The 17,343-nt window shown below is 43.1% G+C and overlaps 6 protein-coding genes across 7 annotated transcripts; 4 read left to right on the top strand and 2 right to left on the bottom strand.

The window, feature by feature from the left end:
• Positions 1 to 4: 4 nt before the first annotated feature.
• LOC111776701 (uncharacterized) lies at positions 5 to 2,302 on the top strand. Its single transcript, XM_023656023.2, has 4 exons — positions 5 to 557; positions 877 to 1,160; positions 1,254 to 1,481; positions 1,596 to 2,302. Exons 1-4 carry the CDS (start codon positions 146 to 148, stop codon positions 2,124 to 2,126), a joined length of 1,455 nt encoding a protein of 484 aa, XP_023511791.2. The 5' UTR covers positions 5 to 145; the 3' UTR covers positions 2,127 to 2,302.
• An 87-nt stretch (positions 2,303 to 2,389) lies between these two features.
• Positions 2,390 to 3,063, bottom strand: LOC111776703 (histone H3.2). Its single transcript, XM_023656026.2, has one exon. The coding sequence runs from the start codon at positions 2,961 to 2,963 to the stop codon at positions 2,553 to 2,555; it is 411 nt and encodes a 136-aa protein (XP_023511794.1). The 5' UTR covers positions 2,964 to 3,063; the 3' UTR covers positions 2,390 to 2,552.
• A 459-nt stretch (positions 3,064 to 3,522) lies between these two features.
• On the top strand, positions 3,523 to 6,806 carry LOC111777087 (uncharacterized). Of its 2 annotated transcripts, XM_087118580.1 has the most exons (4): positions 3,523 to 4,346; positions 4,442 to 5,150; positions 5,836 to 6,135; positions 6,199 to 6,806. In XM_087118580.1, exons 1-4 carry the CDS (start codon positions 4,030 to 4,032, stop codon positions 6,604 to 6,606), a joined length of 1,734 nt encoding a protein of 577 aa, XP_086974706.1. In that variant the 5' UTR covers positions 3,523 to 4,029; the 3' UTR covers positions 6,607 to 6,806. The 2 variants fall into 2 exon arrangements, with proteins under 2 accessions (XP_086974706.1, XP_086974705.1); XM_087118579.1 differs by having other exon boundaries at positions 5,836 to 6,806.
• Positions 6,807 to 7,017: 211 nt separating this feature from the next.
• Positions 7,018 to 9,608, top strand: LOC111776700 (G-type lectin S-receptor-like serine/threonine-protein kinase LECRK3). Its single transcript, XM_023656022.2, has one exon. The coding sequence runs from the start codon at positions 7,133 to 7,135 to the stop codon at positions 9,539 to 9,541; it is 2,409 nt and encodes an 802-aa protein (XP_023511790.2). The 5' UTR covers positions 7,018 to 7,132; the 3' UTR covers positions 9,542 to 9,608.
• Positions 9,609 to 9,751: 143 nt separating this feature from the next.
• On the top strand, positions 9,752 to 12,501 carry LOC111777088 (G-type lectin S-receptor-like serine/threonine-protein kinase LECRK3). Its single transcript, XM_023656525.2, has one exon. The coding sequence runs from the start codon at positions 9,903 to 9,905 to the stop codon at positions 12,396 to 12,398; it is 2,496 nt and encodes an 831-aa protein (XP_023512293.2). The 5' UTR covers positions 9,752 to 9,902; the 3' UTR covers positions 12,399 to 12,501.
• On the bottom strand, positions 12,450 to 16,353 carry LOC111776704 (linoleate 13S-lipoxygenase 2-1, chloroplastic). Its single transcript, XM_087118578.1, has 9 exons — positions 15,957 to 16,353; positions 15,403 to 15,671; positions 15,028 to 15,265; positions 14,594 to 14,914; positions 14,384 to 14,469; positions 14,194 to 14,304; positions 13,802 to 14,103; positions 13,437 to 13,703; positions 12,450 to 13,322 (listed from the first exon to the last, which is right to left on the bottom strand). Exons 1-9 carry the CDS (start codon positions 16,309 to 16,311, stop codon positions 12,563 to 12,565), a joined length of 2,709 nt encoding a protein of 902 aa, XP_086974704.1. The 5' UTR covers positions 16,312 to 16,353; the 3' UTR covers positions 12,450 to 12,562.
• Positions 16,354 to 17,343: the final 990 nt, after the last annotated feature.

The raw sequence follows: 17,343 nt of genomic DNA on the forward strand, positions 1-17,343 counted from the left end.
GGGAATATTGACTTGTGAAATGTGAAGATAGAAAACAGAAGCAATCGGTTTCTCTGTGTTTCTCATTTCTTTCCACAGAGTCGTGCCCATCCAAGCTTTCGTTTCTTTAAGTCTTCTTCTTCTTTCCTCTCTGCGTCTTCCTAAGATGCCCATGGACCGAATTCAGGCCTCCTCCGAATCTCCCAGCACCAGGCTCATCGTTCTCTCCATCGAATGCCTCAAAGGAAGCTCGCGCGCCGACGAGTGGACCGGCGACATGCTTCAGACCGGGGACATAGTCGAGGAGCTAACCATCGGCTCCTCTATGTGCGTCAGAGCCCCTTTCAAGAACGGCCGCTCCGGAATCCAAAGAATTCTACACGGTTCCTTCAAGGACAAGCAGACTTCCATCGTCGTTCGGGTCCGGCGAGGCCGAGACGAGTTCTCTGAGTTGCAGGCCTGTATTGTCCCCAACGACTCCGGCGGAAAGAAGCAGTACGTTCTCCGGTCCATCACGGACCCGAATTACGTGGTCGGGTTTGTGGATCGGACCGAGTCGGAATGCTTCGACCTTCAAGGTAGGTTGGCCTGCTTTTCATGGCGCCCTGTTTTTTTGACTTTTCTTTCAGCTCCCCACTTTCACTTTCACACGTGTTACATAGCAATAACTTCCATTTGGGGTTTTTTTTTTTTTTTTTTTTTTCTTTTAAAAAAAAAAATTATTTGAAAAAATGAAAGTCTTCCATCCTCTTTAATTCTTCAAAATTAGGAATTAGTAGATTAGATGTTGAATTTAGGTTTGCACATAATTATAAATCTATGAATTATTGAATGCTAAATATTAGAGAAGCAAGTGGTGATTTTAAACTGCTAGTTGGGCATCGAAAACGATTGCAGCATCTAGGAGTGACAGAATGGTGAGTGCATTGGAAAGAAGCAGGCTTCAAGATGGATATGTATCCTACCACTGGGAAAGAAGAATGCACGACTCGCTCTCTGTTCCGTGTTCCAGCTCTTTTCTTTCCATTCTTCTGCTCCCCAAAGCTGCAAACGAAGTCGCCACTCGCTACAATGACTTGGAAGACACCCTTGCCAGAGCCAATGCATGGCTCAATTCAGCTCAGGCCACTGGCGTCCCCATTGTCTTTATGAACATCCAGACTGAGTCCCTCTTAACTAAGGTCCCCTATTTCATGCCCATACTTGTTTTCTTTTTTTTTTTCATTTCTGCTCCTGCAGTTTCAACCTTTAACATGTTTCTGCCTCCTTTCCAGATATCCGGAGACACGGCTTCTTCCACTGTGAGTGCTGGTTCCTTGTCTGATTTGTCCAATCTCGCCAATGCCAGTCTCTACGGTTTTGAAGATTACCATGGGGTCGATATCGGCGTTGTTCGATCCGTTCGTCTTTGGTATGCTCCTCTCGGAGGGGAGCTTCCTATTGAGATCAAGCTAAAAGAAGGAGATTCTAAGCTGGGATTTTCCATTGGTCGCACGGAAGAGGTAATTCAATTCAATTCAATTCAATTCAATTCAATTCAATTCAATCCAATCCAGTGACTCACCGTCAAATTAAGTTCCTCTACTTAAGCTTTTTGTATTGGTGGTAAATGGCAGGGATTCATCTATGTTACTGCGGTGGATGAAGATGCCAATTCGCCTTCTACAAGGTCAGGGCTGAACAATCTGTACAAGGAAGCTGAAAATGCATCCAAGTTGCTAATAATCTCTAGGGTTTCTAATCAAAAGCTTCTCCCATGGATTGTGTCTTCCACCGGTGCAATTCGATGCTTCGACACAGTTTCACTAAGCCAGAAGCTGTCATTGCATAGGCACGCCAAGGTCCCAATCTTCCTACACCTCTTTTTATGGGACAGAGAATTGATGGCTTCTTTAATCACCGCCGCCCAAACTAGGCAAAGACCGACGGCGTCGCAGCCGACAGCTCCAGAGCGACTGGCCTTGCCTGCAGAAGTTCAGCTGGTCCGCCAGCCAAATGATAACCAGATACAACCACTACCAGCGGATGCGTTCAGTGAGAGTGGAAGCGTTAGTACTGATGAGTCGTCGATCAGAACAGAGAGAGACGCCGCAGGTGAGCTTTCCTTCAGATTCCACGAATTTTCCCTCTCGAGCAATTGGAAATGATTTTGATTGGCTTTAATTCTGGTTGTCTCTAATCGGCCAAAGAACAGTACTCGTATATAACATCAATGTTAGTATTTTTTTGTCATTTCTCGCTTGTGTATGTAAACAGAAATTACATAGTGATCGAGTGCCTTTACTCGTTCATTCCTACTAATACAAGACCGCAAATTCAGTAAGCAATATTCTATCGGAAGACTAATAGAAATGAATCAAATCATCAAGTTCAATAGCTTCAAAATAACAAATTCGTCACACAACAGAAATTTGAACACTAAGAGCCAATTAACCATTAAGATGAGAAATTTTACAGGGGGATTTCATCAAACAGGTACCAAACAAGAGTAAGAACTCGATATTCTTGAAATAGATTCGTGCTGTAATATAAAAAACCCTAGAACTAGATGCACATACAATCAACCCCGAAACCTAAGCCCTCTCACCCCTGATTCTTCTAGCGAGCTGGATATCCTTAGGCATAATGGTGACCCTCTTGGCATGAATGGCACAGAGATTGGTATCTTCGAAGAGCCCGACGAGGTAAGCCTCAGCTGCCTCCTGAAGGGCCGCAACGGCGCTGCTCTGGAAACGAAGATCAGTCTTGAAATCTTGAGCGATTTCTCTCACCAATCTCTGGAAAGGAAGCTTTCTGATGAGAAGTTCCGTGCTTTTCTGATATTTGCGGATCTCTCTCAATGCCACAGTTCCTGGCCTGAACCTGTGAGGCTTCTTCACTCCGCCGGTCGCCGGCGCTGATTTCCTGGCGGCCTTGGTAGCCAGTTGCTTCCTTGGAGCCTTACCTCCGGTTGATTTCCTAGCAGTTTGCTTAGTTCGGGCCATTAGTGACGAAAATATCAAGGAGTCTTGGTAAGAGAGGGAATTTGTATGGCTTGTGCTAGAGAAGTCGAAAATGTCGTGGGTGGTTTAGAATCATGGTTTTGGGGCTTGTTATAGGGAGGCCAAATTACGAATGGCGGGAAGTTGAAAAGAAATGGCACGCTTCCTGAAACTTTTGGAGGTTCAGTTTGGACCGTAAATAAGGAAGCGATCGAACGGCGTAGATTTGTTGAAGGTTGGATTGCGATCCGTGGCACCTCTAATTGACCAATAATATGCCAGATCAGAGTTCTGACTTTCACGTTTAATGTGGGGTTCGGCGCCTAGGGTGGCCCTTTTGTTCCTCTATTTACGACTATAACCCAGGGTCGAACCAAGCCCAAGCCCAATCTAGACTCGGCCCAAAATTGTATAGTTTTGGGATCTTGGGGTGGCCCAGTAGTGAGTTCCCAAAATTTCTGTCCACTTCCCTCCACCAGTTCTCTTCTTAAATGGGTTGAAAAATTTAAGATTTATTTCGCACTCTCACGGCTTCTGCTTGTTTTGGTATTTTATTCTTTCCTGGTAATGGAAGGCGGCGGCGGCGGCATCAGAATGTTGATTTAAATTACCTTCCTATCCCTCGTTATCTCATGTTTCGCTGCCTTCAACGTTATATACATATTTTTATATTTGGAATTATGAAAACTGGGTGTATTGTAATGAAATTCACCTATTTTTAGGATGAACATGACATCAGATTAATATATGTATTAAATATTTGTAAGGGGAGCCGGGTAATGAAAGCCGGGCCTAATATTTATGGGAACCAAATCTCGTCCCGCACATACCACTAAATCAAAACCCAAAAGAAAAAAAACAGAGACTGTTCACTCGCCTCTTCTCTTCTCTTCTCTTCTATATTACTATATTACACAAAAACACAACCAACCACCAAAATAAAATCCCGATACAACAAAAAGGAAGAGAAAGAGGCCTTTTGGATTTCTTTTTCATTTTTTATTTTCAATTCAATCGCCATAAACCCTAAATTCGAAATGCGAATGATGACGTGAGAGAAGCTGGAAACATGGTTAACCAACGCCAAACCAACCCCAAACCATGGGGCACGCTGGAGGAGCTTTTGCTCGCCTCCGCCGTCAACCGCCATGGGACCTCCAGTTGGGACTCCGTCGCCATCGAACTGCACAATAGAACCTCTCAATCCCCTTCCTCTCTTACTCCCCAAGATTGTAGGAACAAGTTCTACGACCTCAAGCGCCGTTTTCTCACCCAAAACCTCCACGATTCTTATTCTTCCTCCCTCCTGCCTATGCTTGACGAGTTGAGAAAGATTCGGGTCGAAGAGCTCCGTCGCGATGTTCAACGTCGGGATGTCTTGATCGTGTAAATTTCTCGCTCTTCCACTCAGAGATCTGACCCCCACTGATTGGTCGGTTTAGAGATCTGAACATCTTTCCCCCTTTTCATTGTGTCAACAGGTCATTGGAAATGAAGGTTAAGCGGTTGGAGGAGGAGAGGAACCCCAGTTTCCACGAACCCCATGGCGGACAGGATCCGGACGCCGACGCCGAAAAAACGAATCTCCGCCCTCAAAACCCGGCCGCCTCCGAAGACGACTCCGACAATCGCAAGAACATTCGATCTCCCAACGAATCCAATTCGACGAGTAAAAAATACGATGTTCGACAGAACGGCGTCGTTCAGGAGAACCCGATACCCGAATCAGTCAAAATCTCAAAGATCACGGGAACCGGGCCGCCCCGAACCGGTGATAAACCGGGGAGGGAATGGTCATTCAACGGCGCAGCAGCGGAGCCAGAGCCGGAAAGAGAAAAGAACTGGGTGGCGGGGGGAGGACATAAAGAAAGAAATTGGAGGAGTTCGAGAAGGAGTCAAACGGCGGTGGGCGATTCGAACGAAGCGTGGGAATCGGTGAGCGAGTCGAAGCAAGAAGGGAGAGATGGGGCTGTGTCGAAGCAACAAAGTAGCGACGTGCAGAGCTCAGGCAGTTTGTCTCAGAGGAAACGGTGTCGTAACAGCAGCGGCGAAGAGCCCGAGGTGTCACCCGCCAAGCCCAAGCCCAAGCCCAAGCCCTCAGCCGTCAAATCTGAAGCGTTGCTCAAATTTCTCGAGATCATTCGCTCCCATCGGCTTGGCTCTGCCTTCGAGCGCCGCGTACGGAGCCAGGTACGTTAGCCCCATTTTCGTGCTTTACTGTTCATTAATTAAAAATAAAACCGAAGTAAGAAAATTGAAAAAAAAAAGGGGGGGGGGTTGGGAATGGGAGATTGGATAAGAAAAAGTGACGTGGTAAAGAAGGAATCACATGATGAACGGCCAGGATGATTCATCCTCAAGTTGTCCAGGTGGATGTTAAATCCACGGTTTTGTACTTGGGGGCGGATAAGGACTATTTTGTCCTTCAGTATTCACACGAAGACAAGAAATGGAGGGTGTTTTCGTCCTTACAGTAGGACGGTTTGGTGGCATGCGCTGTGGTTGTACATGGAATCTGTCATCTTGACACGCAGGCATGCGATCGATAGCCCTTGCATACCGAAACAGTGTCGTTTAACCTCAAACTGCCGCACCCCCTATTCGTTAGTTAAATCAGGTGTAGTGGCCCAAAATTCATTTTAATTCTTGAACCCCCTAAAATTGATATTTTTGAAGAAAATACGTGGGCGTTCAGAAATATCCCAGCCGTTCATTGCAGAAATGGGTTCCGATTCGAGCGGAGCCTGTATATTGGGTTCAGAACGGTTTCCAAAGCTGTCCTTCTTTTTGGGGGGTTTTGTGTGCGTTGGATGTGTAGCAGTGAGAGTGAGGGTAGCAAGTCCCTGTTTTTAAACCCCTTGTTTAATTGTTGCAGGAATCGGATAGATACAAAAACTTGATTCGCCAACACATCGACCTGAGAACGATTCGCGCTCGAGTGGTTAAAGGCGCGTATGCGGATTCATTTCACCCGTTCTTCCGAGATCTCCTCCTCCTTTTCAACAATGCCATCATTTTCTTCCACACAACTTCCCCCGAAAACGATGCAGCGGTTAAGCTTCGGGCTCTCGTGTTGGAAGAGATGAATGACAAAGCACGAAAGCCCCAGCCCCAGCCCACCAAGCCATGTACTACTGCAATGGTGGGGTGTCGTAAAAGCGACTCCGTTGCGGCGGTATGGGATGTGGGTGGCAAAAAGGCGGAGAAGAGTTCAAGGGAGATTAAAGGGAAATCGGAGGTTGGTGATTGTGTGGAGATAAAAATATACGAGAAGGGTAGATGGAAGAAGGGTTTGAATGGGAGGAAAAAGAATGGGGAAGTGAAGCACGAATACGGGGGGAACGAACTTAGCTCTCACGATGGGATGGAGGTTGGAATGGAAAAGAAAGAGAGAGTGAGGAAGAAGAAGATGAAGATGAAGAAAAAGAAGAAGAAGCAAGGGGCTGTAAGGTTCTTGAAGAGAATGAGGCAGAATTGTTGTGAGAGTTTAAAAGAAGAAGAAGAAGAAGAAGAAGACGAAGAAGAAGAGAGGAAGAAGGTAAGAGGGAAGAGAGGGGTGGGGAGACCGGCGAAGAAAGGTGAAAGAGTGAAAGTGAGGAGGGAGGAGGTGAGCGGTGGTAAGCCCCGGAAGCGTTCAAGGAGATAGGAGATAGATTCAATAAGATTAGTGATTGTTATCGTAAATTAGCATTTTGTTTAGCTTACAGGAACAGGAAGAACAGGAAGAACAGGAAGAGAGGGATATACAGGTTGTGATTATACATATACATATACATATACATATACATACATACATACATCTCCAGACTTAAAACACAATTGGAAGTTTCATTCTTTTCTTTTGAATCGCGATGGGAATTGATGGAATTGAAAATAATAAGATTGGAATTGGGCCACTAACGTAAGCGTAAGCGCGTAGGGGTAATTTCCTAATTTTGAAATGATATATGGAGTGTAATATGGAGCGGTGAAGGTCCTGTCTGTCTGTCTGTCTGTGTTGTGGCTTTAATTGACGACTTCTAAATTCCAAGTCAACGACCGGCCGACAATGAACACTCGACTCTCTCCGTCTCTGCCTCTGCTTTCCATTTCTCATAAATTTCTTCTGAAACTCACATCCAACCAATCTGCCCTGCTATCCTTCATTTCCAACTCTTGATTACTTCAATTCTATGGCTTCTCCGCCTCTTCTTCTACTTCTGCTTCTTTTTCTTTTCCCTTCCTCTACCCTTGCTCAAAAGCGAAACACGAATATCACTTTAGCCGCATCTCTCACTGCTCATGATGCCGATTCCTTCTGGTCTTCTGAATCTGGTCACTTTGCTTTCGGTTTCCGGCAGTCTGGAGGGGGAGACTATCTGTTGGCCATTTGGTTCAACAAAATTGTTGAAAAAACCGTTGTTTGGTCTGCGAATCGGAACAAGTTGGTACCCAGAGGATCCACGCTTGTACTTACAAAACGTAGTCAACTCGTGCTCAACGACCCTGGAGGTAAGCTAGTATGGGCTACATCTTTCGCAGCTACTAATCAATCTGTTTCCTACGCCGCTCTTCTTGATACTGGAAACTTCATTCTGGCTGCTGCTGATTCTGAGATTCTGTGGCAAAGCTTCGATCACCCTACCGATACCATTTTACCATCCCAGATTCTTAATCTGGGCAAAAATCTCGTTGCTCCCTATACACAAACAAATTACTCAAATGGAAGATTTCAACTTGCAATGCAGAGTGATGGGAATCTTGTGCTTTACACCACAAATTTCCCTGTGGATTCAATAAGTCAAAGTTATTGGGCAACTAACACTGTAAACTTCGGCTTCCAACTCGTCTTCAACCTCTCTGGTTCTATTTATCTCATTGCAGAGAATAAAACCATTGTTGCCACTTTGACATCAAATAATCCGCCAACTCAAAATTTCTACCAACGAGCGGTTCTCGAGCATGACGGGGTTTTCAGACAGTATGTTTACCCAAAGATGGGTACAAGTAATTCGTCTTGGCGTGAAGCCTGGTCTCAAGTGTCGAGATCCATTCCTTTGAACATCTGCACCGCAATTAATAATGGTATGGGAAGTGGAGTATGCGGGTTTAACAGTTACTGCCAGCTTGGGGATGATCAAAGGCCATTTTGCACTTGTCCACCAGGCTATACCGTGTTTGATCCAAATGATGTGACCAAAAGTTGTAAACCCACTTTTGTCTCTCAAAGTTGTGATGCATCGTCGTCTCCTGAAACTGAAAACTTTGAATTTTTTTCTCTTGAAAATGCGGATTGGCCTCAAGCTGACTACGGTTCCTTTCAACCAGTGGACGAGGATTGGTGCAGAAACGAGTGTTTAAACGATTGCTTTTGTGCGGTGGCCATTTTTGGCGATGGGGAGTGTTGGAAGAAGAAGTTTCCTCTTTCCCTTGGGAGGATGGACGCTGACGTCAACAGAAGAGCTCTGATCAAAATCAGGAAAGACAATTCTACTCTGCCACTTTGTAACCTTGACGAGAAAGGTAGGAACAAAACTAAGATAATCATTGGATCGGTTGTGTTAGGAAGCTCTTTATTTCTAAACATCATCTTCTTCCTGCTCACTCTGTTCATTGGCTACCGATTCAGTATAAGGAAACCAAAGGTTGTTCAAGTAGACCCTTTAATGTTAGATGTCAACCTGAGGGCTTTTAGCTACGAAGAGCTCGACAAGGCCACAGGCGGATTCAGGGAGCAACTGGGAAGTGGTGCGTTTGCTACTGTGTATAAAGGAACTCTTGATTCTGTGAAAGACAACAACTTGGTGGCAGTTAAAAAGTTGGACAATATAGTGAGAGAGGGAGGGGAGCAAGAATTTAAAGCTGAAGTGAGCGCTATTGCTCGAACAAACCATAAGAATTTGGTTCGATTGCTTGGTTTCTGCAACCAAGGAGAGCATAGAATGCTGGTGTATGAGTTCATGGAGAATGGGTCTCTTGCAGATTTTCTTTTTAGGCCCTCAAAACCAACTTGGTATCAAAGAACGCAACTTGTTTTAGGAATTGCCAGAGGGCTAAGTTACTTACACGAAGAGTGTAACACTCAGATCATTCATTGTGATATCAAGCCCCAAAACATCCTTCTTGACGACTCTTTTGATGCACGAATTGCAGACTTTGGATTGGCCAAACTTCTGAGGAAAGACCAGACTCGAACCATGACTGCAATTAGAGGAACAAAAGGGTATGTAGCTCCTGAGTGGTTCAGAAGCCTGCCCATTACAGTGAAGGTTGATGTTTACAGCTTCGGGACTCTACTATTGGAGATGATCTGTTGCAGAAAAAACTTTGAACAAGAAACAGAGCATGAAGATGAAATGATACTAAGTGATTGGGCTTATGATTGCATGAAAGCAAGGAAACTGGAGATGCTGATAAGGAATGATGAGGAAGCAAGGAGTGATATGAAGAAGGTGGAGAAACTTGTTAAGATTGCTATTTGGTGCATTCAAGAGGAGCCATCGCTAAGGCCGTCCATGAAGAAAGTCGTACAGATGCTTGAAGGTGCCGTTGAAGTTTCAGCTCCTCCTGATCCATCTTCATTTATCAGTTCAATTTCGTAGCTTATTAGGTATTATAAAAGAAATTATTGAGTCAGCATAATTTATAGACGTTGAACCCTTCAAACAAGTTGACACTATTATTAGCCTTACAACTTTAAGGCTACTTTGAATGCTTGAAGTTCCACCAACACCATCGCTTTCCTCTCACTTTAATATGTTTTGACCAATGAAATACAAGATTCAACTAAAGGAGCACACCGTTTTGGCTTATTCTTAAGACCAAAGAAGGGGGTGGCCATGCCCATGTTGAAATTTATAAAAAAAGAAAAAGACTTTACTTTGGGGCTCTGCATTGACCTCTGTTCTGTCAAATTTCCTCTTTCCACACTGGGAACTGGAAATGGATGGGAAGCTTCCTTAGATGATTAAGAAAAGGGTTATAAATGGGAATGGGAAATGCTATCTTCACAAACGCTACCTTCTTTGCCTTATGGCTTCTCAAAACAGATCATCTTACTCCCTTCTTCTTCTTCTTGTTATTGTTGTTGTCTTGCCAACTTCTTCCATTTCTCAGCCCTATAAAAATGTAACGCTGGGATCATCTCTCACTGCAACTCCACGCAGCGCTGACACTAATCTCTCCTACTGGCCCTCCCAATCTGGTGTTTTTGCTTTTGGGTTTCTCCCCTGGGACGCCAAAGGTTTCTTGTTGGCCATTTGGTTCAACAACATTCACGACAAAACTATCGTTTGGTCGGCTAATCGCGATAAATTGGCACCTTCAGGATCCACAATTCAATTCACTACTGCTGGTCAACTGGTGCTCAACGATCCCGGAGGCAATCTAATATGGACCTCAACTTCCTTTCCATCTAATCACTCTGCTTCCCATGTCGCCATGCTTGATAGTGGCAACTTTGTGTTGGCTACCACCGATTCTGAAATTTTGTGGCAAAGCTTCGACTGGCCTACCGATACACTTTTACCATCACAAACTCTGAACATTGGGAAATCTCTTGTTGCTCGTTATTCAGAAGCCACTTACTCAAGTGGAAGATTTCAACTTTGGATGCAAACTGATGGGAATCTGGTGCTTTACCCCAGAGAATACCCTTTCGATTTAGATAGCAGAGCCTATTGGGCAAGTGGCACCGTAGGCTCTGGCTTCCAGCTTGTGTTCAACCTCTCTGGTTCCCTTTATCTCGTTGCCGAGAATAATACCATTCTCACATACTCCATATCAAATACCCTTTCAGCACAGAATTTTTACCTCCGGGCCATTCTTGAGTATGATGGGGCTTTCAGACTGTATGCTTACCCAAAGACACGTAATTCGTCTATGCCTCAAGCTTGGTCGCAAGTATCGGACTCCGTAAACGTGTGTACCTTGGCCGATAGTGGTATGGGAGGTGGAGTGTGTGGATTTAATAGCTATTGTAGTCTTGGGCGTGACCAGAGGGCAGTCTGCACTTGTCCACCAAGCTATGTCTTGGTTGATCCAGATGATGAATTTAAGGGGTGTAAACCCATTTTTGAAGCTCAGAGCTGCAATCAATCCTCTCATGACACTGCTAACTTCCAATTTGTGGCTTTGGAAAATACAGATTGGCCTCCTGGTGATTACGGCCAATTCCGACCAGTAAATGAGGAATGGTGCAGAAACGAATGTTTGGATGATTGTTTTTGTGCGGCTGCCATTTTCGAAGATGGTGAATGTAGGAAGAAGAGGTTCCCTCTTTCTTATGGAAGAATGGATCCCAGTGCTGGCGGAAGAGCTCTTCTCAAAATTAGAAAACAAAACTCCACTTTCCAACCTAATAATCTTCTCCAGCAACGCGGGACCAAATCTAGAGTGGCCGTCATTGTATCAGTTCTATTGGGAGGCTCTGCGTTTCTAAACTTGCTCTTTTTCCTACTCGCATTATTGGCTGTATGCCGATTCAGGAAAAGGATGAGGAGATCCAGGGATGTTACCGTAGACCCTTTCATTTTAGGCGTCAATCTGAGGATCTTCAGCTATGAAGAGCTGAACAAGGCCACGAGTGGATTCAGCGAGCAGTTGGGGTGTGGCTCGTTTGCCACTGTTTATAAGGGGATTATTGATTCCGGGGACAACAACTTGGTGGCCGTTAAAAAGTTGGACCACGCGGTGCAAGGGGAAGACCGGGAATTTAAAGCAGAAGTGGGCGCTATTGCTCGAACAAACCACAAGAACTTAGTTCGATTGGTTGGTTTCTGCAACGAAGGAGAACACAGAATGCTGGTGTATGAGTTCATGAAGAATGGGTGTGTTGCAGATTACCTTTTTGGGGATTCCAAACCAAATTGGTATTCAAGGATTCAAATTGTTCTAGGGACGGCAAGAGGACTCTGCTATCTACACCAAGAGTGCAGTACTCAGACCATTCATTGTGATATTAAGCCTCAAAACATCCTTCTGGACGACTCTTTTACCGCGCGGATTGCAGACTTTGGTTTGGCAAAGCTTCTGAAAAAGGATCAAACTCGAACACTGACGGCAATCAGAGGAACCAAAGGATATGTAGCTCCGGAGTGGTTTAGAAGCCTCCCCATCACAGTGAAGGTGGACGTGTACAGTTTTGGGATATTGTTGCTGGAGATTATATGCTGCAGAAGGAACTTCGAGGGAAAAGCAGAGGATGAAGATAGAATGGTGTTGGCAGATTGGAGTTATGACTGCTTCAGAGACGGGAAGATGGAGATGTTGGTAGAAGATGACGAGGAAGCAAAGGTGGACCTGAAGAGAGTAAAGAGGTTCGTGATGATTGCAATCTGGTGCATCCAAGAGGAACCATCTCTAAGGCCCACCATGAACAAAGTGGTTCAGATGCTGGAAGGGGCTGTTGAAGTCCCCCTCCCCCCCGACCCATCTTCCTTCATTAGCACAACCTTCTAATTCATTCATGCTTATTCAATAATAAACTCAAATTCAGACGTATTCTATATCTTACTTAACAACGTTTATTCATTTTAATATGAAGTGGTTTGGATACATTCAACATTGTTGCAACTCAATCACCTCTTTATTTCAATAAACTCAAAGCATTATGGCGTGGGGTTTTAGATGGAAATACTGTAAGGAACTCCTTTTCCTGTCACTCCAGGCTCTGATTCAGGCTTCAAAAGTTCATAAGGCGCCACCCCGGCTCCATGTCTGTTCTTTAGATTTGGGTCGGCATTCCTTTTATCAATTATCCCTTCTAGTTCCTTCAATCTCCCACTGAACTTCTCAAATGCTCCTTTTATAAAAGGCTCATCAGCCCATGCTTGTTCCATATCTTTTCCCATGTACTCTTCATCTGGAGAATGACTCGACAGTATGTTCAAAACAGCCGTGACTTTGGTCGCTTGAAGCTGTGTAGGAAAGGTTTCTAACAACACATTCTCTGGCTTGTTAAGAAAGCACTCCCATTTCTCTTTGTTTTTTTCTTCCACGGGAACATTGATTCTAGCAATACTTGGTCGATTTGGAAAATATCCAGCGAACGAGTATTGCCCAAAGTTCACTGCCGCGTGATGCCCGGAGGTTACCCACATGATGGTGGTGACAATACTGATAAGGTCTTCTGGAGTGTTGAGAACTGGCCACCATGGTTCATCCTTCTTATCTGCATGCCCTTCTGTTCGAATCTCCGTCCACCATGCTTGAAGTTCCTCATCTGACTTGACAAGACTTGGATCTGGATAGTAGTAGTTCACATATTCTGTTGCCCAGTCTTTGATGGCATCCCAAAGGATTAGGCCATCGTTGGCAAAAGGGTAGTCTTCAATGGTAAGCTTCAGACCATGTGGTGCATTTGGGTCCTCAACTGCCAACCCCCTTCCCAGAAGAAGAAGAAGAAGAACAACAACAACAACACAAGATAGTAAGAGAAAGAGATTACAGATTGGTTGGTTTGTTAATTAAGATGAAAGAGATTTGAAGAATAAGCACCTGTTAATCAAGTCAGCAGGCAGAGCTTCTAAGTTGAACTGCCACTGCTCTTTGTAAGCAACAGAACTAAATTCCATGGAGTACTTTCCAGGTGAAAAGGAAGTCTCAATGATCCCATTTGCATTGATGAGAGCTTGGCGAGCAAGTGCATTGATCTCCATGGTGTATCGAAAATGAGGATGCAGGAGTCTATAGATTGGATGCATTGCACTCAGTTGTCTGTTTGATGCGATGATGTAAGGTTCCACACAACAATGAGTTCTAAGCCTACAACGAAAACAAGAACAAATCGAAGTGGGAATAACTGTGAGGTTTTCAAAAGAAGAAGTTGACCATATTTTGAGTTTAAAAGGAAAGCGAGTTACCAATGGCTAACAAGTTGGTGATAACCAGAGTCATGGGCTAAAACATGAGCCTTGGCAATCCTCCAAAGCCAGACGCTAGTGGCATCCCAGAAGGGTGTGAAGACCTTTTTCCATTGTGGTTTGCCATCGATGGGTGGCCTAGTGAGTTCAATAGCCAAGGGCTTAAGAGTGCTATCCGAGTGTAAGAAGAACAATGTCCTTGAACCATAGAGTGTGGTGCCTTTAAGTTTTCGCACTTTGGCTACGTATGGAAGGAGGAGATCGTGATAATCAAGTATGAATAGCCTCTTCTTTGTCAACGCCTGCACCCCCACAAAGCATTCATTCGAAAAGAAAGAAGTTGGATATATAGAATCCAAAAAAGTGTAAACGATGTCCAAGGGCGTACGTACCTCATCCAGAGTCATGAAACCTCTGATTTGCTGCTCAATTATTTTGCCGGTGATTTCTGATTCAGGAGGACCATAAACAGCAGGGTCAAGCTTACTCTTCAATGGCCATTCCTGGAGTCAACTCCTGAAGGTTAGGGAATTGGGTTGTACGTTAAAGAAGGAAGTTGGTAGAGTACAGAGGATGTGATACCGTAACAAGCCTTAAGCTGTAGGGGTTGAGACCTGCGAGGGTCTGTCTACCAAATTCCTCATCTCTGAACCAGAAGAATTTGTCCCCTGAAGAAGGATGAAGAAGATGTTGATTAGATTTTGATTTGGATTTGGATTTTGATTTTGATTTTGATTTTGATTTTGATTTTGATTTTGTTTTAAAATTTGATTTTGAATGTAGTGTTCTTACTGTCGAATGTTTGAGGAGGATGGAAACGCAAGATATCCTCCGCGGAATCAACAATAGTGTCAATGATCCTTGGGAGAAGAGTAGCGAGCTTCCAACCGCCCTTGGAGGGAGGTAATGGAACTCCGTTATCAAAAAGATCGTCAATTGCAGGGAAATGTGGGAAGCGTATATCATTGTCTGTGGAGACTGATTCCAAAGCTGGTATTAACCCATTAAGCACCGAGTTCAGCGAACGTGCATTAAACGTTGCCTGTTTCAGTGCTGAGAATGCTTCGTCTCGGGGCACATAATTGCTCGAACTTCTGGATTCCGATACAGGATCTACAAATCACCCAAGTTTTTGTTTTTTATTTATTTATTTATTTATTTTTTTTTTTTTTTTTTGTTTTCCCTCTCAATATCATCATCATTAACATAGAAACGGAAAAAACAACCTCTGGATGCCCGTGGACGTCCGGTTCTACATCTTCGAGGATATGGAAACTGCTTTCCACCAAGCACAGGTCTTTTATACTCCAGGTTTTTGTTGGGATCTCCCAGATCGTTGTACACATCATAATCATATATCCTCTCGTGGCTCTCACGCTTTCCAACCCCATTGCCTCGTACAGCTTTCAGCTCTTCTTCTCTAAGCTTCTTTAGCCCCTCCGGCGTATTGGACGGCAAGTATGACTGCTCAACAAAACATTCTTCTTTCGCTTATATATATCTATATATATATATATATATATACACACACACATATATGGTGATGACTGATGAAGCAGAGCATGGAGAAGAAGAAAATTGAGTGTGGAAAAAGAAATGACCTTAGTGGTGAAGAAGATCCTCTTACTGTCGGGAAGGTCCTTCTCATTCACCCAAGAAGAGCAGACGAAGTGTAGAGGGCCAATGGGATGCCCTTCCAACACAATATCCTTCACATAAATCTCTTTGTGATGCTCATTCTCAACAAAAATAGCTCCAATTATACCAAAATCTGGTGGAATTTTGAAGTCCGCCTCGTATGTAATCTCATCACCCTCTGTATCCTCTTTATGTGCGTAGTGTCTTATTGTTGCCTTCTCCAATCCCGTTACTGCAACACACATTTTCAAAAAATACATTGCTAAATTATATTTTATAAATTCTTCAAAATGTTATTATTCTTCAAAATGTTATTATTCTTCAAAATGTTATTATTCTTTCTTCAAAATGTTATTATTCTTTCTTCAAAATGTTATTATTCTTCAAATACGTGCAAATGTTATTATAAATAAATAATATTTGTTCTAGGAAAAGAAAGAGAGAGTGTATTTTAAATGAAAAAAAAAAAAAAAAAAAAAAAAAAAAAAAAAAAAAAAGTGGAAGCAAGGGCGCTCACCAGGATCGACCTCAGCACTGACGAGCTCCACAACAAGCGATTTACCAAAGAGATCAGCGATGTCATCAAGCCCTCGTTCCAAGTACAATCCGCTCCCCAGGGTTCGTTGGACAGTCACCAAGACTTTAACCGAAAGCGGCTTCTCCGTGGAACTGGCGACGGAGGTGGCTCTGATGACGGCAGGGCGGGGGGGCAAGCGGAGGCGAAGGGAGTTGACATTTTGTTTGGGGGTTTGGCGTTGAGGCCCGGAGCGTATTGGAAGTAGAGGCTTCGCATGAGTAAGAAGAAATAGGTTTGGATTTACGCAGTTGAGTGGGTCTAAAGCGGAGTAGTGGGAGAGTTGAGATTTCAGCATTTTGTTCCGGAATGAAGGAAACCAAACGTAATTCCTGCAATAAGAGGGAGGGGTCGCGCGTGTATATATAGTTGCAAATATGGGTTTAGGAGGGCAATAGTAACTAAAAAAACTGGGATTAAAAAACACGTTTTGAAATGTCTTCTACGCGTTCACACAGTTCATGCAAAAAATAAAAACACAAGGCTCAGGTCACGTCAGGTCATTTCAAGGAAGAATGCACCACAAAGATGAGCATAGAAGAGTTATGGAGTATGGGTCATGCCAGCTGCCGTCTTCCAAATGGTTACTCAAATTCAACACATTTTGTAGGGGATAACAATGCTCATCTAATTAATTACTACTCCTTTCAATATATTCTCTTATTGCACACCACCAATAGGGTTTGCATCTAATTATTTTTCGTTTACATTTTCACAACTCTATTTTTCCTCCCTAACTACAATAATATATATTACCCATGCCTCACACTATTTCCTTTAAATATTTTTTTTCTTTTCTTTTCTAAATTTGTTTTAAGTTTATTTATTTTTTTCATCTTTTTTTTCTTTTCTAAAAAAGAAACACGTATTATGTCCAAACTTTAACCCAAATCGCTAAAATAACCTAACATCAATCAAAAACTTAAATTCTTATCTCCATCTTTATTCAGCTTCAACTACAGAAATATATTTATTATAGCTAATGGGTTCATAAAATAGTTACCAAACAACTACTATAATTATTATAATAATAATAATAATAACAATAATAATTTAAGTCTTACGCATGCTTTAACAAATCAACATTATTAGTCTGTATAATTACCGTGTGATAAACTTCTCATTTATATTATTAAAACAAAAAAAATCAAATATCTATTTATGACATTTAAATAAATGAAAAATCATTAAAATAGAATAGTTAAGAAATATTTTTAAAAAATTGAAAGTCACTACTAAATCTTTAAGGGTGTACCTTCTTTTTTAGGTGCTTCAATCATGCGAACTTCATGCTTAAGCGTGATCTCCTATAAATTTTCTGAAAAAAAAA

The sequence above is a fragment of the Cucurbita pepo genome, chromosome 16 (genome assembly GCF_057944985.1).
Source record: "Cucurbita pepo subsp. pepo isolate OVF chromosome 16, ASM5794498v1, whole genome shotgun sequence".
NCBI lineage: Eukaryota > Viridiplantae > Streptophyta > Magnoliopsida > Cucurbitales > Cucurbitaceae > Cucurbita > Cucurbita pepo.